This window comes from Dendrobates tinctorius, unplaced genomic scaffold, assembly GCF_039654945.1.
Source record: "Dendrobates tinctorius isolate UK_male_01 unplaced genomic scaffold, ASM3965494v1 ptg000019l, whole genome shotgun sequence".
NCBI lineage: Eukaryota > Metazoa > Chordata > Amphibia > Anura > Dendrobatidae > Dendrobates > Dendrobates tinctorius.
This window is the reverse complement of record NW_027361687.1, coordinates 26884749-26906724: the sequence shown is the minus strand read 5'-3', so window position 1 is coordinate 26906724 and position 21976 is coordinate 26884749. Positions and strand designations below refer to the sequence as shown.

The 21976-nt window shown below is 48.8% G+C and overlaps 1 protein-coding gene across 1 annotated transcript in view; it reads left to right on the top strand.

Annotated features, from left to right (window-relative positions):
- The window catches only part of BUB1B (BUB1 mitotic checkpoint serine/threonine kinase B), a 109337-nt gene that overhangs the window by 34459 nt on the left and 52902 nt on the right, over positions 1 to 21976 (top strand). Inside the window, exons 13-14 of the mRNA XM_073566745.1 lie at positions 4877 to 4949; positions 5947 to 6034. Coding sequence (XP_073422846.1) covers positions 4877 to 4949; positions 5947 to 6034 — 161 coding nt within the window. The remainder of the gene's footprint in view (positions 1 to 4876; positions 4950 to 5946; positions 6035 to 21976) is intronic.

Genomic DNA, 21976 nt, shown 5'->3' with positions numbered 1-21976 from the left:
CATTATTCCTCCCGGGGGGAACAGCGTCAGGACCGCGGGTAAGCTGCATCTGCTCTCAGAGAAAAGCTTAACTCCTTCGCTGCACATTCGCTGCAGCTCAGGCTCCACTTGTAACCCTTTCACGGGCACTATGTCTCGGTCTAAGGAAGCAAAAAAGGGGCTAATAAACGCACTGCGTTCTTTACCGCTGGTACCTATTGCTAGACTGCCTTACCCAGTACCCAGACTAATCCACTATGCATGGATTGCGACCCGGCTTGTGCTAAAACGCCATCCGCTGCAAGGCGCTCCCTGCGTTTAGTCCCCCTGAGTGGGCTGCATCCTTGTCACGGTCTGTGGAGTCACTGACCAAGGCTATAGACTCCTCCGGGAATCCTCTTTTAGTCAGAATGTGTCTTTACCGCCCGAGGAGGACTTTGGCGACGGCCGGGAATCGTCCGCCAGCAGGGGCCGTGCTCGTTCAAGGGATCCTCAGGTCTCTAGAAAGCGGACCCATGACGCGTCCCCTAGTCACGCTCGCGATTCAGCATCGGCGAGTTCTGTCTCGCTCTCCCTCTCCTAATGTTCGCAGAGAACATGTCTCTGAATTCGAGTCTGACATGTCTGTCCCTCAGAATTCCCCAAATGTCCATAAATCGCTTGATTCTCTGACTGTCAGTCAACAAGTTTCTAATGTTGGACGAGAAGAATATTCCTGCTCCGGAACACGTTATCTCCTTTAAGAAGACTAAACGTGTACGCGGGGTATTTGCCAGCCAACCGGAGTTGAAGAAACGTAGAACCGACCACATAAGCGGTTCACAGGGCAAAAGCCTATCGAGGCTAAATACCCCTTTACTCCAGATCTAATGAAGGATTGGTTACAGTCCCCCTCAGTGGATCCTCCTGTATTGAGCCTTGCTCCTAAAACGCTTCGATCCGTTTCTGAGGGATCTTCAGTCAGAAACCCCTCCGATTGTCAAATTGGCTACCTCGCCAGTTCAGTTTTTACAGCTTCAGGAGCGGCTTTTTTCCCATCTTTCTTGGCGACTTGAGTGGCTAAGCCAATGGCCACTTGGGCAGAAGTCTTAATTACTGCCTTCCAAGGTAGCAATCCTCCGGAGACAACCATTGTCGCCAAGCAGATAATTCCCGCAGGGCATTTTGCAGTAGACTCCTCTTTAGATGCCGCTAATTGCGCTGCTAAGGCAACCGCTAATGCAGTCTCCATCAGAAGAGCCCTATGGCTACACGACTGGCGGGCAGATTCCACCTCCAGAGACTTCTCTGCCGTATCAAACTGGTCGCCTGTTTGGACAAGAAACTAGACCAGCTCATTTCTGACTCTTCCGGGGGGGGAAGAGTAGGTTTCTTCCCCAACAAGGGGCTGCCCGGGCGTTTTTCGCCCATCTTGGCAATCCACACCCCGGGTGTGGACAATTGGGCGGTGGTTTTTCTCTGTCGCTAAGGCCTTGCCTCAGGAGAGTGGCCTCTTCATCCGGAAAGTTTTTTTTTTCAGAAGATCTGCCATCACTGGGGGTCTCAGGATGTGGATCATAGGGCCTAAAGACTAAACAGGGTTCCTCGATTCATTACCCGATCACGCGATCCATGCGCCATCCGAGCGGACACCCTAGTTCTGCCGTGGCACCGGTTCCGGCTTCTGTGCATTCTTTTCTTGCTCCCGAGGGTCATGAAGAAAATTGGAGCAGAGGGAATACCAGTGATCCTTGTCGCACCCGGCCATGGTATGCAGAACTAGTACAACTAGTCGCCGGCGTTCCCTGGCGACTTCCAGATCGCATGGATCTACTCTCACAGGGCCCGATTTACCACTAGAACTTCGGGGGCCCTGTCTTTGACGGCGTGGCCGTTGAATCCTGGTTTTTAGCACAGGCTGTCTTTTTTTTTTTTTTTTTTTTTTTTTCTTCCGATGTGATCTCCACAATGATTAATGTTGGGAATCCCGTGTCCATGCGCACTTATCACCGCACCTGGAGAACCTTCTTTTTTGTGGTGCAAGGACCATGGTCGATCCCCACTGGTGTTCACTCGCTCAAGGGCCAGATTTCAGCCTTGTCAGTGCTATTCCAATGCAAAATTGCTACGGGACTTCAGATGAAGACATTCATTCAGAGAGTCTCCCAGATGGCACCTCTATATTTTAAGGGCCATTGGAATCATGGGACTTTAACTTGGTTCTCGGAGCCTTACAGGAGGCTCTTTTTGAACCACTGCAGGACGTACCACTAGCTATTCTCTCTTGGAAGTTGGTCTTTCTAGCGGCAATTACGTCAATTACACAATATTCTGAATTGGCAGCCCTGTCCTGCCATCCTCCGTTCCTGAATCTTCAGGACGAGGCAGCTCTCAGGACGTCCCAGTCTTTCCTGCCCAAAGTCGGGTCGTCTTTTCATTTCAATGAAAAAATTGTTTGGCCTTCCTTCTGTCCGGCTCCAGTCCATTGCATTGAGAGGGCCTTCCACACCCTCGATGTGGTCAGGGCTCTGAGACGGTACATCTCGTGGACGGCTCCCTTCCAAAGACAGATGTCCTGTTCGTACTTCCACAGGGGCATAGGAAGGGTCTAGCCGCTTAAAAAACCACGCTAGCCAGGTGGATTTGCTTGGCTATTGAGAAATCCTACCGTGTCCGGGACACGCCTATCCCAGGATGGATTCAGGCGCATTCTATCCGCTCAGTGGGCGCCTCTTGGGCCATTCGGCACCAGGCGTCGGCAGAACAGGTATTCAACGCTGCATACCTTTACAAAACATTACCAAATTCATTCTCAGGCCTGTCTACAAGGCTGCGACTTCGTCCAGCCTGCATACCTTTACAAAACATTACCAAACTCATGCTCTGGTCTCTGCAGATGCAGCTCTTGGCAGACGCAGCTCTTGGTAGACGCATCCTGCAATCGGCAGTACCACAGTGGTACATGGGATATCATCAGTTATATGCTCCCCACACAGGGACTGCTTTAGGATGTCCCACTGTCTGTCCCCCAATGAGGCGTAGGAGAAATAGGGATTTTTGTGTACTCACCGTAAAATCCTTTTCTCCGAGCCAATCATTGGGGGACACAGCACCCACCCTGTTTGGCCTATTGGCTCACTGTAGCATTTTTAGGTTTTGACAGTTATGATTGTCATTCGTTTAATGCTCCTACTGTTTTTTTCACCGAACTGGGGAATTCCCAACCAGCGAGAGGGTGTATCCTGCAGGGGAGGAGTTAACTTTTTTTTCTGTGGTTACTTAGTGTCCTCCTAGTGGCAAGCAGCATAACACCCCACTGCCTGTGTCCCCCAGTGATTGGCTCGGAGAAAAGGATTTTACGGTGAGTACACAAAAATCCCTATTTTCCTGCCTTACGGTCAAGACATGAATTGGGAATTACTGCTTGGTGTGTGGTCACACCCCCCAAAATAAACCTGTCTACGCCTTACTTAAATAATGGTTTTGTCCAGGATTTGAAAAACATGGCTGCTCTTTTCCAAAAAAACAAACAAAAAACACCAATTCATGTGTTCTGCCTGGTATTGACACTGAAGTTTTTGCAGGAAGCAGCCATGTTTTTGTCCTGCTGAACAACCCCTTTTAAATAAACTAAATATCATACGTTTATTGTAGTCTGTGCCTGACTTATTGAAAAGGGGAGTCTTTCACCCCGCCCAAATTGTCATTTCAACTACTTATAGACTCCTTTAGGGGACTTGGCCCCTATAAAACTCCTCCCTGCAACATAAAGTTCACTTCTTTAATTATTTAGAAAAACCACAATTTCTTATGTAAATGAGGGGTCTTCGTGCACCCTAGACGTTGTCAAGGGTTCAGTGCTTCATTCCGCCCCGTCAATTAGCATTCTCCACACCACCCCCTTTCTTGATTGATGGCGCTCATTTGCACTGTGAGCACTGTCTGAGTTAAATCCGTCATCTCCTCTCATCCACACTAACACTGTAGGAGTGAAGAGCACAGTGTCTGTGCGTGTGCGCGCTCTTCCCTCTCTCTGTGACACTCACTCACTGCATACAGTAGCAGGCCAACAGGGGAAAGGGATGAGAGCACCCTCACTGTGTACTCTTGGCTCCTGCGGTGTCGGTGCAGATGTGCAGGATTGGGGATTTAATTCGGTCAGCGCTGTTAATCTAAGGATTAGTTTGGGGGATACTGATTGAGGGGGTGGAACAGTAGACTGAGAGTCTTTGTCACACTAAGAGTGTACCGAAGACCCCCTAATTAACGAACTTAAAAAGCACCATTATCAAAATTGTTATCCAAGTAACCTATTAGAGCCATCATATTATATAGCACTATGTACTTACAATTGCTCATTTTGCCTTTCTACCCAAATAATTCATCTTTTCCATTAGGTCTGACATTGCGTGATTATGAACTGACTATCTTAATCCTTCTAAGCTCTATGTAGAAACAGGAGGTCAATTTTCTCTGCATGACTCCTGAGTCACTGCAAAACTCCCTGGCAGGGGAAGGGGGAGAGGCTGAGTCAGGAGGTGAAAAGGGGAATGATTTTTGCAGAGACTTCCTGTTTCTACATAGAGCAGAGAAAAGAGAAGAATTAACTGGATAGAAAAGTAAGTGAGCAATTGTAAGTACAGTGCTGTTTATTGAGAGCAATATAGTAAGCGGATAAAACTTTGGGGATTGCTTCTTTTAACAATTTTTTTTTTTTTTTTTATAAACTAAAGTAGTCAAATCTATACTGCAGGTGAATTTTATAGGGCCAACATCACTTATATGACTTAAAATAGTTTAAATGGAGTTGTGGGGGGGTGACACCTTTTTAAACGTGTTAATCCTTCATGCAGTTTTTTTTATTCGTAACACGGCAGCTAGTTTTGGTGTTGAATATGTCATCTCGATCCTCTTTCAGACTCTCCTTCGGGTCAGCCTTCTGCTGTGCCGTTCACTATATTTGACGAGACCCGTGAAGCAGAGCCGGACACGTAAGTCCTGAATCCTGTTGTCTTGTAAACTGTGTTTTTCTTGTGGCATTGCACTGTGACCGTGGTCAATGAGTAATAGGTTTACACTTTCCTTTTAAAAGGGTTTTCCACTATTGACTGCCTATCTGTGAGATTGGTCCTCAATATCAGAATATTGGGGGACTGTCACCTGGGACACCACCACTGATCCTCTAACTGGAGTATAGAGCTGTACTGCGCACCGCAGCGGACATGTGGCTGACGTAAAATAACTGGGTGCTGTACAGTTTCCCTCGGGCCAATGCTGGTGGTCTGATTGGTCTGATATTGTTCACCTATCCTTATCAATATAGTACAATCAATCTCCTTTAAGGGGTATATCCAGGACTTTACAAAACACACAAAATGTACCTGGTGGCGTTTTAGAAGCCTCTACTGACGTTATGTCTACAGAGCGGAGGCTTCTTTTCCTCTCCGTTCTCTAGACTGGCCAGAACTTCCAAGGTTATTCTGATAGACAGCTGGATCCCCACCGCCTAACTGGGGGAGCCAGATGTCAGTCAGAATAACCTCATAAATCCTGCCTCATCATGACAGCACAGGCAGCTGAATCCCTGGCTGGAAACGTCTGTGAGCGCTCTGGGCCGGGGAAGCATGGCGACGTGTACAACAGGCAGGTAAGTTGCAATTACCTGCTGGTTGGTGCTTGGATACGTTTTTTTTGGGGAGTCCCAGATATACCCTTTAAATCAATAAGAATAACTTTGTTGGGCAATGTAGAGGCCATGTGGTATTACACGAGTCTGTGTCCTTCATGGCATATGGAAAGGTAAGGGGGTCAGCTCCCTTTAAACAGTATGCCAGCTGTGAGTTATTGTGTCACTGGTTTATTACACCCATATCTACAAGTCTTTGCTCTGTAAAACTGAGAATTAATGGAAATAAGGTTTGTATATTGACGATGTAAGGAATCCGGTGTATAATTTCCATATTGCAGCCTGTTGTCTGTGTCTTTTAGCTCTCAGAATAGCATGCCTCCTCCCAAACGTCGCCCGCTGGCACCTGTTACACGAGTGCTTGGAATACCAGGAGAAGCCCGACGTACGGTATGTATTGTTGGTCCCATTGTGTAGAGCTCCACATCTGGACCACTCCTTTTTAATTCTGAAATTATTCCTAAAAAAAGCATAAAAAAAATCTAACTGGGTCCACGGACTGGATATATGTCTGTAGGATAAACATCATCAGGGGAAACGCACCCCCCTTCTCTACTTGTACATCAAGTGTTGGGTATGCTCCATACAGGGCAGGTGCCGTCTGTGTTACACAGCCCGCACCTGCCTCCAACAGCCGTGATCAAAGATAGCCACCTCAGATCCCTGCTGTTTAACCACTTAAATGTCCAACATTGTTGGGACACTGGTGGAGCATAATTTCTGGAGCCCATTGCCTCCCTTTCATTGCATCATGATTTTGAGCTGCCCATGGACGGTAACAGCAGTCAGAGGCCATGTTTGTGCCCCTAAGTAGCCCATTTTGTGTCAGAGATTCCTAGGAGGTCATAATTTTAGTACATACTTCAATACTGAAGTTTTGAATTCTCTATTTCAAACAATTGCAGGTTGAAGTCCCCAAAAAAATAACACTCGATATAGGACAAAAAAAAAGTGCTACCTCAGACATGCTCTAAGGTCCCATTAATCACAATCTAAAATTATTTACCCGTGAATGCTATTTAAAAAATAAAGTTAACGTTTTCCGGTTGCTGCACAGCCTCCAAAAATTACAATAAAACAATGACCAAAACATATGTACCAATATAAGTGGCAGGTTGCCAACAACCCCCCCCCCCCCCCCCAAAAAAAAAAAAAAAGTCCTCGCACAGCTCTATTAAAGAAAAAAAAAAAGTTTTACTGGTAATGGTATTTCCCCCATGACAGCACCGATCTGACCTTCAGGGACAGGAAACCTACAGATAAAAGGGTGGTACCTCTCCCTCGCATCCGTTGGTTTCCTGTCCCTGACAGAGAACCTTCAGTTCGGCATGAAGAGTGAAGAATCCGAATGAAGATGGGCCGGGCCCGGCCAGTCCGTTTCAGGCAGTGGGGAGGGTGCAGGGTGTTGGGTTTTCCGGCCGGCGCATGTGCGGAAGCGAGCCCAAGAGCCCCCTGATGACGCGGCCGTGGAGGTCATGCAAGGAAGTAGGTACTTGCGGGGTAAACTGTAAGTCGGGCTGAGGACGCCAGGCGGCTTATTTAAAAAAAAAAGAGAGCGAGATGGAGATTCTCCCTGCATCTAGCGGTCCCCTGGCATGCTGGCGGACAGCGAAATGCAGCAGCAGCAGCAGAGACAAAAGCAGCAACCTAAGAGGCATGATTCTGCAGGCAAGCGGAGCTGATGTGTTCCAGCAGCCATTCTACTCTGCACAGAAGGAGATCCGGCGCAATGGACAAGTCCTCCTTCTTCAAAAAGCCTTTAATGAGCCCTGTTCCTCCGCCAGAGCCGGTACCAGCGGCTGCGCTTGAATGGTGGGTGATCTTCGTGAAGGTTCACCTTGTAATTGGGGTTCCCCTTTTTTCTTTTCCTTCCCTGAATAATAAGAGTGGGGAAATTCAAAAGCAGAAGATGCCCCATGTGTAAAGGAGAGTTATCAGTCACCTGGGATAAGAGACTATGCCATTCCTGTATAGAGCAAGTGTTTGAAGATTGAAAGTACCTTTAGATCCCTAACGCAGGGAGATGAGGTTAGAGAACAGAGCGCTACCAAGCACCTCCAGCCTGAGTCTTCTAGCTCCGAAGAAAAAGTCTCGGATATATCCGACTCTTCCTTATCCTCGGGCAATAAGTGTGTGTGTGTGGGGGGGGGGGGTGTCACTGTTTTCCTCTAGAGGAGGTAGAAAGCCTGGTTAAGGCTGTAAAATCCACTATGGGGGTGATGGGGACCTCGGTGCAGGATATTGTTTTGGGGATTGGCCCCAAAAAGCAGAGATCATTTCCCTTGAATGAAAATATACAGGCCCTGATCAAAAAGGAATGGGATTAACCTGATAGAAAAAATTCTTCAGTTTCATCCCTTAAAAGGAAATAGCCCTTCGAGGATTCAGCGTCTGCATCTTGGGATGAAGTCCCAAAATTAGATGTTGCGGTAGCTAAGGCCTGTAAGAAATTTGCCCTCCCGTATGGGGACCTTAAAAGACCCATTTAGACAAGGAAGCAGATTCCTTTCTTAAAAGGGCTTGGGAGACATCTGGGAGTAATCGTAGGCCTGCCATAGCAGCTACAGTTGTGTCCAAAAGTATTGACACCCCTACAATTTTGTCAGATAATACTCAGTTTCTTCCTGAAAATGATTGCAAACACATTCTTTGTTATTATCTTCATTTAATTTGTCTTAAATGAAAAAACACAAAAAGAATTGTCCTAAAGCCAAATTGGATATAATGCCACACCAAACATAGAGGGTGGACAAAAGTATTGGCACTGTTCGAAAAATCATGTGATGCTTCTCTAATTTGTGTAATTAACAGCACCTGTAACTTACCTGTGGCACCTAACAGGTGTTGGCAATAACTAAATCACACTTGCAGCCAGTTGACATGGATTAAAGTTGACTCAACCTCTGTCCTGTGTCCTTGTGTGTACCACATTGAGCATGGAGAAAAGAAAGAAGACCAAAGAACTGTCTGAGGACTTGAGAAACCAAATTGTGAGGAATCATGAGGAATCTCAAGGCTACAAGTCCATCTCCAAAGACCTGAATGTTCCTGTGTCTACCGTGCGCAGTGTCATCAAGAGGTTTAAAGCCCATGGCACTGTGGCTAACCTCCCTAGATGTGGACGGAAAAGAAAAATTGACAAGAGATTTCAACGCAAGATTGTGCGGATGTTGGGTAAAGAACCTCGACTAACATCCAAACAAGTTCAAGCTGGCCTGCAGTCCGAGGGTACAACAGTGTCAACCCGTACTATCCGTCGGCATCTGAATGAAAAGGGACTGTATGGTAGCAGACCCAGGAAGACCCCATTTCTTACCCCGAGACATAAAAAAGCCAGGCTGGAGTTTGCCAAAACTTACCTGAAAAAGCCTAAAACGTTTTGGAAGAATGTTCTCTGGTCAGATGAGACAAAAGTAGAGCTTTTTGGGCAAAGGCATCAACATAGAGTTTACAGGAGAAAAAAAGGCATTCAAAGAAAAGAACACGGTCCCTACAGTCAAACATGGCGGAGGTTCCCTGATGTTTTGGGGTTGCTTTGCTGCCTCTGGCACTGGACTGCTTGACCGTGTGCATGGCATTATGAAGTCTGAAGACTACCAACAAATTTTGCAGCATAATGTAGGGCCCAGTGTGAGAAAGCTGGGTCTTCCAGCAGGACAATGACCCAAAACACACTTCAAAAAGCACTAGAAAATGGTTTGAGAGAAAGCACTGGAGACTTCTAAGGTGGCCAGCAATGAGTCCAGACCTGAATCCCATAGAACACCTGTGGAGAGATCTAAAAATGGCAGTTTGGAGAAGGCACCCTTCTAATATCAGGGACCTGGAGCAGTTTGCCAAAGAAGAATGGTCTAAAATTCCAGCAGAGCATTGTAAAACTCATTGATGGTTATCTGAAGCGGTTGGTCGCAGTTATTTTGGCTTAAGGTTGTGCAACCAAGTATTAGGCTGAGGGTGCCAATACTTTTGTCTGGCCCATTTTTGGAGTTTTGTGTGAAATGATCAATGTTTTGCTTTTTGCTTCATTCTCTTTTGTGTTTTTTCATTTAAGACAAATTAAATGAAGATAATGCCAAAGAATGTGTTTGCAATCATTTTCAGGAAGAAACTGAGTATTATCTGACAAAATTGCAGGGATGTCAATACTTTTGGCCACAACTGTACCTGAAGGTCTAGATCTCTTATAATATGGCTGGATCAGCTAGAGGAACAGCTCCGGTGGGGAATACCCAGTTAATAATTGCTCGAGTCAATCCCTTTAATATGGGTTATCAGCAGCCTTTTTGTCAGATTCCTCAGCTGACCTACTTAGATTAGCACCTGAATCTGCAGCCCTCTCGAACACAGCCCGAATGGCACTTTGGCTCAAATGCTGGCTGGGAGACCTGCAGACCAAATTAAAATTATGCTCAATTCCCTGTGAAGGAGACTTCTTGTTCGGTGAAACATTGGATGACATCCTCCAGAAGGAGGGGGATAAGATAAAAGGTTTCCCTAACCTGGCAGCTCCCACGCTCAAACAGTCCTTTTTGGAATAGGAAATTCTTCCGGAGGAGGCCCCAAAAGAGCAGAGTAGATGGGATGAAGGGAGGAAAAAGCAAGGGTTTCCTTCTTGGAAATTCCTCTTGGGATAGGAAATCCTCAAAGTGACAGTACTTCCCAGGTGGGGGGGGGGGCAGACTATCCAGTTTCCTTACAGCCTGGGAGAAGATTTCAGACAGTCCCTGGATATTAAATCTTGTCAGGGCGGGCCTGTGGATAGACTTCCACTCTCTCTCTCTCTCTCTCTCTCTCTCTCTCTCTCTCTCTCTCTCTCTCTCTCTCTCTCTCTCTCTCTCTCTCTCTCTCTCTCTCTCTCTCTCTCTCTCTCTCTCTCTCCCAAGAATTTTGTCATGACTCCCCTTTGTTCCTCTTCGGAGGAACAAGAGGCCCTGGAGTGCGAGGTTTTGGACCTGGTGAGCAAATTCTTTCTCCAGGAGGTCCCCTGTTGTGAATTCTCTTGATCTGACTTCTGAGTCGGGGCTCCCTCTGGTGGTTCCTGCGGGTAGTGGAGCTGGCCGGGTTGACAGAAGTCTGCCACCTGACGACTAGGATTGGAAATCAGGGGTTACTGACTGGGAGGATATAAGTGAGTAGGCTTCCCTCAGTTGCTGCTGGTGATTAGTTTCTTCCTGTGCGTTTTGAGGTCTGCTGTCTCCTGCCTGATCCTGCATTTTTCAGTTAAGTTGTTCATTTGCTAATCCTTTGCATCTGATCTGGTTTTGCCTCTTTCTGCTTTGCTGTGAGGTTTCAGCGTGCTCCCTGCTGGGGCAGTGTTGGACCCTGCGCCATATGTTACAGCTTATGTTAGTTTGTTCAGTCCCCTGTTATATTAGTATCTTTCGCTTTGCTGTCAGTTCACACCAGAATGCTGATGTAGTGGGGGAGAGATCGTGAGACCTCAGTGTTTTTTGTACATCAGACGTGTCGGATTTTTCAGGGTTTTTGCGTGATTGCAGACAGTGTCTTTCCTTTCCTATCCTATCTGGACAGTTTGGGCCCCATCATTTGCTCAGTCTATTTTCTGCCTCATCTTGTCTCACCGACAATATATGTTTGGGGGCTATCTATTTCTTTGAGGTTCTACTCCGGGGCAGTTTAGATTTCACCTTTCTTGCTTTAAGCTTAGTTAGTTCTCTGGCTGTGCCGAGGCGTCTAGGGCATCGTAGGTACGCCCCACGGTTACTGCTAGTTGTGTTGTTAGGATTAGGGGTCTGCAATCCGCTAAGTTACCAACCTTTCTGGTTTCCTGGTGGCCTAGCATATTTCTGCCATCCTCCTCGGTGACCTATTCATAACAGTCCCCCCTTGAGAAAGGAGGGAGGGATTGTACTCCCCACTATTTCTGGTAAACAAACCAGACAGCTCACACAACAATTTTAGACCTGAGAGAGTTGAATGGGTATGTTAAAACACACAAGTTCAAAATGGAGTCAGTAAAGTCGGCCATCAGAATTCTGTTTCCCAATTGCTTCATGACTTTTCTGGATCTCAGCAACGTGTATTACCATGTCCCTATACACAAGGACTCTCGGTGGTTCCTCAGGGTGGCAGTCTCCATAAAAGGAGAAATAATTTTTCTCCTTCGTCTCATTGGGGGACACAGATACTGTGGTGTATGCTTCTGCCGCTAGGAGGCTGACACTAAGTGAAAAAAAAGGTTACCTCCTCCTCCGCAGTATACACCCTCGCCCCTATTGCGGGCAGAAATCAGTTTTTTTGCTTAGTGTCCTATGGATGCACACACAGTCTGGATCTCTCCAGACTATTTTTTTCTAGTTTACTATGAAGATGAGACAGGGGCGACGGATCCTATTGAAAGGGTCCGATCTCCCCAAACCATCAACGGGCGAGCACGCGTTGAGTATCGTCTCCGCGTATACTTTCCCGCACCGAGGGACATATCTGGGACTTTTCCCCAGACTTCTATTTTTGTTTGTTATTTTATGAAGATGAGACAGGGGCAACGCATCCTATTGAAAGGATCCGATTTCCCCAAACCATCCACGGGCGAGTATCCCTCCACGTATCCTTTCCCGCGACGTGGGACATTATGCCAGACTTAGCCCTGTCCACCCCTAGGTATTGAAACCATGGGCTTGCACAGAGGCACAAGACTAGTCTGTGCGGCCCCCACTGCTCCACCAACGCTGGACGGCGGTGCTGCAAGGTGGCGGACGGTCCCTCTCCTCACCCCCTGAAGGGGTTAGATGGAGCTAGGGTGCCTGCACCGTCCTATTTTTTATCAAAGACCACCTCATATACCTGCGCTCAGGCTGAAGAGGATCGGTGAGGAGAGGGTCGGGGAGGGCTCCTGCGAAGATTTCGGGCTGGAGCCCACAGCCGCAGCACTCTTCGCGGCGTCCACTAGCCATGCAAGAGAAGGGCTGGATCCGTCAGGACAGGAACGCTGCGCCGGTCAGTAGCGCCACTTTTGGTACTCCACCCCCCCCCCCCCCCACCCCAGTCGGGTAGGGGAAAAATTGAGGCCGGAGCTAGGCCGCGGCCGGAAGTTCCGCCTTCGGGGCAGCGTGTCACTTCCGGCAGCCCTCCGGTAAAAATCGAGGCCCCGGCTTCAGAGCACGGGCTAGGCCTCCCCGTCACCAGTGGTGTAAAGTGGGAGTAACGCCCCTAGAGTGATTTTACAGGCTGGTGCGCGCCACAGATGTCGGCGCGCGATTTAAAGGAAGCATCCAGGTCGGGGGGGCGCAGGACTGGGGTAAGTGCTGCCCGAGAGGCCACGCTATAGGGGAAAAACGAGGGGCTAACTCTTCCCCATATCCCCAGCAGCGGACAGATACAGCATGTCCGTAAAAGAGCAAAGAAGCACACGTTCTTTTACGCGGCATGCATCTCTTGTCGGGCTACGTTTCTGCAGGCGCAGAGCAAGCATTTATGTGAAGCCTGCGAATCCAAACGCACCCAGGAGCCCTCCCCTGCGACCGCGACCAATGTGTCAAATCCCCTGGAGTGGGCCCGATCACTGTCACAGTACATGGCGTCGCTTGCGAGAGCAATAGTCCCTTCAAGCCCCAGATAGGGGCAGGGACAGTGTCTCGCCGTCTTTAGAGGGAACCTCCACCTCACAGGAGCCTCCGGACTGCAGGGGCCACCCTCACTCCATGTAGACCCGGGGGAAACTAATCCACACGGTGTCGCCCAGTCCATCTGGTGCCTTCGGCATTCGTAAGATCTGCTCCTCGCTCCCCGTCACCAGTGGTTGATAGCGAGCAGACCTCAGATTGCGACTCAGACGAGCCCATTGACCTGGCCACTACAGAGTCACGTGAAACAGTGGACAGCCTCATAGAAGCCATCAATCAGACCCTGGGGATTGAGGATGATACCGCAGCGGCTACGGGGCATAAAGTGGCATGTAAACGAGTGAAGCGGCCGCACAGAATTTTTTCCTCTCACCCTGAGTTTGAGGACATAGTGCAGCGGCACAGAGAATGTCCAAAACGGCATTTTTCTCGGGTTAAAGGGCACTCAAAACGCGATATCCGTTTGCTCTGGACCTCCGTAACCAATGGATGGAATCCCCGATAGTGGATCCTCCGGTTTCACGCCTGGCCACTAAGACCCTGTTATCTGTCCCTAGGGTTTCCTCGATTAAAGATCCCACGGACTGCGTTATTGAGAGCCTAGCTTGTTCAGTATATGAGGCGTCCGGGTCTGCACTCGCTCCCTCGTTCGCAGCAATTTGGGTAGCCAAGGCTATATCATCATAGTCAAACATTAAACAAGGTCGCGCAGGAACAGGATCTACCTGCAGAGATCTCGGAGGTCACATGTCAGATGACGATAGCCGGAGATTATGTATTGAATACGTCTTTGGATGCGGCCAATTGTTCAGCACTTGCTGCCGCTAAAGCAATCTCTATCTGAAGAGCCCTATGGTTGAGGACATGGCGGGCCGATTCTATTTCCAAGAAGTCCTTGACTTCCCTGCCTTATAAGTGCGGCCGCCTATTTTTGGATCAACTTATCTCCGACTCCACAGGAGGAAAGAGCGGGTTTCTCCCTCAACAGAAGGTTAAATCGTTTTTTCGTCACCCGGTTCAGGCACGTTTTCGGGCCTTTCACAGTGCCACTGGCCATTCTAGGCTGGGCATGACGGCATTGGTCAGGTGGCGGCCGCTAAGCAGCCTGAGCCTGGTCCGGGACCCGACTAGGAGACCGGTCTGGGGTCATGCGTTAAAAGACTCCGGGTGGACTACGGGGCCCAATTCCGCCACCTCAGGCCGCCCCAATCAGGATAGGGAGCGGCAGGTCATATAGAGCCAACCCATTGGGGAGAATGCGTGCTCAACAGGCCAGATCGCGGGGACCCAGCTCCTAAGGATCATCGGCCAAATGACTCGAGGTCTTTACCAGACGACACCAGCAAAGTGGGCGGCCGCCTACTCGAAATGTTTTCATCACGTCTGGTCCAACATCGCTCACGACGCATGGGTAAAAGAATTGGTGTCCTCAGGTTACAAAATAGAATTTGTCAGATACTCTCCAAGATGGTTTTTTTCTTTCCCGGCTTCCCAGGGTGGATACCCAGGTAAGGGCTATATTGGGAGCCATCAAGTCGCTCCTGCACAACGGAGTCATTGTTCCAGTGCCGGAACACGGAAGTGCTCAGGGGTTTTATTCCAACCTTTTTGCGGTTCCCAAAAACGACGGGTCTGTCAGGCATGTTTTTGGACCTAAAGCTTCTGAACAAATTCATCAGGATCAGACATTGCCGGATGGAGTCTCCGTTCAGTCATAGCGGTCATGGAGCAGTGAGAATACTTGGCCTCAATTGACAGCCAGGACGCATTTCTTCATATTCCCATTTTTTTCTTCCTCATCAGAGGTGACTACGCTTCGCCATCAGCGTTCAGCATTTTCAGTTCGCAGCACTACCCTTCGGGCTAGCCACGGCTCCCATAGTGTTCACAAAAGTTATGGCAATTGTCAGGGCCACACTGCATTCTTGAGGCATAGTCGTCTTGCCTTATCTGGACGACCTCTTGGTCAAGGGCCCGTCAATACGGGCATGTGAGGTAGGTGTCAACATCACGCTAGATACTCTTGCCGCTTAGATGGTTGGTCAATGCAAAGAAATCATCCCTTGTGCCAGCTCAGAGCATCTCCTTCCTAGGAATGATCTTCGACACTTGCTGAAGGTTGATCATTCTCCCTCAGGAAAGGGTGCTAGTCTCCGGCAGGGAGTCCGGACACTACGCCAACCAGTCCCTCATACCATCCGATCCGCGATAAGGATCCTAGGGAAAATGGTGGCAGCAATCGAAGCGATACCTTTCGTCCAGTTCCGTCTTCACCCCCTGCAGCACGCCTCATGTCAGCCTGGGACAAGAATCCTTTCACGCTCCATCGGCGGTGCAAACTGTCCTCTCAAGTCCGGCAGTCGCTCGGATGGTGGATAACCAGTTCCTCTCTGGCCTAGGGGAAACCTTTCCCCCCATGTCATGGGCTGATAATGACAATCAACATCAGTCTCCTCGGTTGGGGAGCGGTGTTTTGCCACCACACAACCCAGAAACTGTAGTCTCCACAGAAGGCACGCCTCCCGATCAACTTATTGGGGATACGAGCAAATCGGCTGGCTCTGCAGAAGTTTCATCACTTTCTAGCAGGCCACCCCGTCCGGATTCCATCGGACATCGCCACGGCGGTGGTTTACATAATTTGTCAGGGGGGCACCCGCAGCAGAACAACCATGCGCGAGGTGGAGCTCGTTCTACCACTTCGTGATTTCGGCTGTCCACATCCCGGGCGTGGAAAATTGGGCGGCAGACTTCCTCAACCGGCAGGGTCTTGCATCCGAAGAGTGGTCTCTACATCCTGAAGTTCTTCAACAGATTTGTCAACTGTGGGGAGCTCCGGATGTGGACCTGATGGCTTCCAGAGTGAATGCCAAGGTGCCCACATATGTCGCTCGGGCCAGGGACCCGCAGGCATTCGCGGTGGACGCGTTGGTTCTGCCATGGAACCAGTTTCGCCTCCCATATCTATTTCCCCCTCTGCCACTACTCCCGAGAGTCAGCAAAGGGATCAAGACGGATGGGGGGCCGGCGATTCTACTGGCCCCCGTCAAGCATGGTACGCAGATCTAAGGCAGCTGCTAGCCGATGTTCCTGGGCGCCTGCTAGAGCGCCGAGATCTACCGTATCAAGGGCTAATTTGCCACCCGAACTCAGGGACTCTGTGTTTTGACGGCAGGGCCGTTGAATCTTGGATTCTAACCCAGGCAGGGTTCGGGAGCAAGGTGGTCGCTACAACGATGAGCGCCCGGAGGCCTGCTTCAACATGAATTTACCACCACACCTGGAAGGTGTTCTTTGCTTGATGTCGAGGCTGCGGTGTTTCTCCGCTAAGATTCTTGATCTCCAGCATCTTGGTTTTTCTCCAGTCGGGCTCAGAGAGCCCGGATAGCTCAGTCGGTAGAGCATTAGACTCGGGCTTTGCCCCAGGTTTCCGCAGGAGACAAATGTCGGCCTTATCCGTCCTGTTCCAGTGCAGGGTTGCTACCAATTTGCAGGTGAAAACTTTTCATCCGGGGAGTGTCCCACTTGATGCCTCCCTATATGGCGCCGATGGACGCCTGGGTTCTTAACATGGTCCGAAGTGTTCTACAGGTAGCTCCATTGGAACCGCTTCAGGATATCGCTTTTAGGTACCTTTCCTGGAAAGTTGTTCCCCTAGTGGCCATCACTTCCATCAGGCGGGTTTCAGAGCTGGCTGCTCTATCCTGCCGAGCTCCGTTCCTCACTTTCCATAGGTATAAGGTGGTCCTCAGACCAGCCCCTCCTTTTCTGCCGAAGATCGTGTCCTCTTTTTCACATCAATGAAGATGTTGTTTTGCCTTAATTTTGTCCAAGCACCGGTGCACCGTGTGGAAGAAGGCTCTTCACACGTTAGACCTGATAAGAGCCCTCCGGAGGTACGTGTCGCGGACGGCACCTTTTCCTCAGACGGACACGCTGTTCGTGCTCCCTGAATAACGCAGGAAGGGACTCGCTGCCTCAAAGTCGACCATAGCCAGATGGATTCATTTGACTATTCAGGAGTCCTACTGCATTAGAGGCACGCCGATTCTAGCAGGGATCAGAGCGCACTCTACCTGGGCAGTGGGCGCCTCTTGGGCGCTTCGGCATCAGGCTTCGACGGAACAGGTTTGCAAGGCAGCGACCTGGTCCAGCCTGCACACATTTGCCAAACATAATATCCATGCTCAGGCCTCGGCGGATGCAAGCCTGGGTAGAAGGATTCTCCAAGCAACGGTGGCGCACCTTTAAACAGGAGGTGCATGTAGCTTGGATCGGTGAGTCAATCTCCCTACCAGGGACTGCTTTAGGACGTCCCACAGTATCTGTGTCCCCCAATGAGACGAAGGAGAAAAATGGATTTTTGTGAGTACTCACCGTAAAATCCTTTTCTCCGAGACGCTCATTGGGGGACAGAGCATCCATCCTATTAGCCAGTTGGCTCTTGTTTTGTTTAAATGAATGTGTTTACCTATTTTGATATAAGGGTGGTGTTTTCCTTTGGACATGTTGTACCTGTATTAAGGCTTATTTGTTGTCCTCCTACTGCTTTGGCACCAAACTGATTTCCGCCCGCAATAGGGGCGAGGGTGTATACTGCGGAGGAGGAGCTAACCTCTTTTTTTCACTTAGTGTCAGCCTCCTAGCGGCAGAAGCATACACCACAGTATCTGTGTCTCCAATGAGCGTCTCGGAGAAAAGGATTTTACGGTGAGTACTCACAAAAAATCCATGTTTTTTTTTTTTTTTTTCCAGTACAAGGCCCTTCCGTTCGGGTTATCGATAGCCCCTCGGGTAATCACCAAGTTGGTAGTGGAGGCTATGGCGCACCTAAGAGAACAGGACTTTTTGATCGTCCCCTATTTAGACTGCTTTTTGGTAATCGGTGACTTGGCTAAACTGTGCAGGGAACAACTAGATAGAGCTAAGACTACCTTAGTAGATCTGGGTTGGCTTTTAAACTTAAAAAAATCAAGGCTCGAGCCAAAGACTACAAGAATTCGTAAGACTGATATTGGAATCACGGAAGCAAGAGTGTCACCTCAGAGTAGAAAAAAGGGGGGAAAATCATAGATCAAGTATCAAGAGCCACTCATAACCCATTCATGACTTGGAGAAGGGCCATGTCCCTGCTGGGTTCCCTAACCGCTTGTTTGCCAGCAGTTAAGTGGGCCCAGATACACACGAGATCTCCAGTGGGAGATTTTAAACAAATCTCTCTAAAAGGTCATTTGGAAGGGTGCATGACTCTGTCTTTGGCTACTATTCGTTCCCTGAGTTGGTGCGGAAAAATGAGAAATCTTGCCAAAGGGGTCTCTTGGGTAACAAATGTCCCAAGTAGTAACCATGGATGCACGCCCCACTGGGTGCGGGCGCTTACCTGGGCAACAAGGTTACTCAGGGGATCTGGAAGGGGGTAGGAGCTTGACGGGTCCTCAAACCAAAAAGCACTACTGGCGGTGAATTATGCCCTGATCGATTTCCTGGATACCCTACAAGGTCATCATGTCCGAATATTTTCGGGTAATAAGGTGGTGGTCGCCTATCTAAACAATCGGGGGGAACCGGGTCACGAGCCCTGGTAAACACAATATCTCAGATCTTCAGGTTGGCAGAAAGCAATCTCCTATTCCTGTTGGCACTACACATTTGAGGGATAGAGAATCACAAGGTAGACTTTTTGAGCCGCATTCAGTAAAGACAAGGCGAGTGGGCACTGAAGGCGGCTTTTTTTGTAAAAATGTGGTGTCTCCTGGTCATAGATCTCTTCGCTAATATCGACAACGCATATGCCTTTCCCCCGGTCGTCCTCATACCAGCAATCCTAAGAAAGATCAGGGAGGACAGAACGACAGTAATACTGATAAAGCCCCCTTTTGGCTACAAAGAACTTGGTTCTCCTGGCTGAGGATGATGTCTGTCACCCCGATCCTTGAGTTCTACTGGAAATACCGGACCTACTTTCTCAGAAACCGGTGTTTCACCCTCAGGCATCGAACCTGCATTTGACAGCATGGAATTTGAGAGGGTGCTGTTGAGGGATAGAGGGTTTTCAACAAATTTAGTCTCCACCCTGCTCAAGAGTAGGAAAGTTGTTGCCACTAGAACCTGTGCTTCCTCAGGAAGGAGCACAGCGCGTCGGGGTAGGCCGGCAGCACTCTTCTTGTACAGCGCCAAGGTAAGGCTATATGCCTAAAACGTTTTTTTTCTAATAGCATTTGCTTTTTAACCACTTTGGGCTATATATTGAAGGCTTACTTAAATCGGTTGTTACTATGAGCATTTGCTCTATATTTACTAGATGACATATGTTATGTTAATATTATAATCACCGGTTTGTTTGCCACATATGCCCTTTGAGTCATTCCATTGTTATGCTATAGTATTGGTCTGAGATTCTATAAAGTGATCCTATCTGGGCCTGTTGTAGTGCTGTTTTTCAGCTCATTTCTTTGCCATTTTACACATGTTTCGTCTTCTCCCCCTGCTTCCATGCACTTTGAGTCCATGGGTTTAAAATGTGATTCTGAATAAAATTATATTTTATTGGACTTTTTGACTGCTTATGTGTTGGTTGCTTTCTGAATAAATTGCAGTTGTCCTTATACGTCCTTTATATACATGGTATGTGGCTTATCTACTTTTTTGAATTATTCCAATATGTGACTACACTTCCACATATCCACATATACCATGTGTACCACAATTGTATTTCACCACTAGAGGTAAACAGGCCAAGGGGGGTAAAGGCATAACCCAGGTTGAAGTCCCACTTTATTAAGAAGGCATCTACCACCAGTGGCTTCTCTCTGGGGTTGAGAGAACAGAACTGCCTCACTTGTGTTCCTCCTGGTGACCCCACATCCACACAATCTGGTCGAAGACGGCACTTTTCAGCTTCCATTCTCCCTGCTTTAGTAGGTTTCGGCTCAAAAAGTCTGCGCTGATGTTGTCATTTTTCCTTTTATATGCAGCGCCGTCAAAGATAGAAAATGCCCCTTGGCTATTTGAAATAACCGCTCTGTCACTTCCATTAGGGGTCTGGACCAAGTTCCACCCTGGCGGTTGATGTAGGCCACCGCAACCTGATTGTCGGAGAGGACCCTTACGGCAAAGGGCCACAGCCAGATCAAAGGGGAGAGCTCTAAACTGGAAATGCCTGAGTCCCCCATGACTACCGCCACCCTGAGGAACCGCTGATGATCTGCGTGAATAGGCATGTGATAGTGCACAACTTTTAGATCCAACACCGCCATAAAACAGTTTTCAAAGATTAGCTTTATTTCTGAACCAATAGATTCCATCTTCAAGGTGCTACCACTAAGAACCCTTTTAGAGATCTAAGGTTAATGATAGTGCTGAAGGAGCCTTCCGGTTTCCGAATCCATAAGAGGGGGAGCAAAATCCTCTACCCCTCTCCGACCCAGGAACCTCCACCAGGACCTCTTTATGCCATAGCCCCAGGACCTCAGCCTCCAGGGTTCCCTGTTACGAGGTGGATGACCGGAAAGGCGTTGCAATGAATCTGTCCCATAGGATAGAAGAAAATTCCAATCTTGGCCCTGATGATATCGAGCTACGCACCCAGTTACTATTGGTAATCTCTGACCAGGCTGGGTAGAAGGTCGACAGCTTACCCCTTCCAGGGCCGACAGTCACTGGGGCAGTTTCTTGCGCTTTCGTGAGGAACCTCCAAACAAGAACCCCCGTACCTCCTTTTCTTCCTCTCATCCCTCTTAACTCAGTCCCTGGAACACTTCCTACGAATAAAAATCTTCTACTGAAGGAGGAAGGAAGGGGTCGACAGGCTGGGGAATTTCTTATCGTCCCCTGCCTTTTCCAGGATCGGGCCAAAGAGGTAATCCCCCTCACATGGAATGGAGCACAGTCTGAATCTGGCCTGAATATCCTCGGGCAAGCACTTTTTAGCCATAATGCTCTCCGAGTTGCATTTGAAAGGCTTGCTGCTTTATCTGCCATCCTGACTGAGTCCGCCGAGGCATCAGACAAAAATGCAGCACCCTGAATCACCCATATGGTTCTAGACTCGTGTGAGGCTCCACCTTTTAACTGAGTCTGTAGTTGGTCAAGCCAGACAATCATTGACCTTGCTGTACATGTGTATGCCACTGATGGTCTCGGGGCCCCTGGCGACATCTCCCATGCCCCCTTAAGGAACGTGTCCGCCTTCTTACCTAGAGGGTCTTTTAGGGTCCTCAAAGGGCAATCAGGATTTTTTTGATGCCTTGGCCACTGCCGCATCAAGGTTTGGGGCTTTATTCCAAGTGCTGGTTGCAGGATGCTCAAAGGGTTATCTTCTCTTAAATGCCTGATTATGGGAGCCCCTCTTCTCCTGCCTCTTCCACTCCCAGCATACCAGAGCCTGGATTTTTTTCATTTTAGGGGAAGGACCTGCGTTTCCTTTGATCCTGCCCCCCAACATGACATCCTGAACAGAACGTTCCGGCCTAGACTCCACTATCTCCATAGTGCTCCTGACCACTTCTTATGCATGCGGTCTATGGGGAAACAAAAGCGAGGAAGTTGAAGGAGATGAGTCGGAAGAGTCCTCATTTCCCATATAGTCAATAGAGGAGTCTGACTCTGGGAACCTTGTTTTACTTCCTCTTCCCTTCCCCTTGGGCACTCCCTGTGATAGTGACCTCATGGACTCCCTCACTTCCGCTCTAATAATCTTTCAGGCTTGTGGCGAAGTTGGGTATCTCCTCTGCTACCTGTGGGGGGCAGT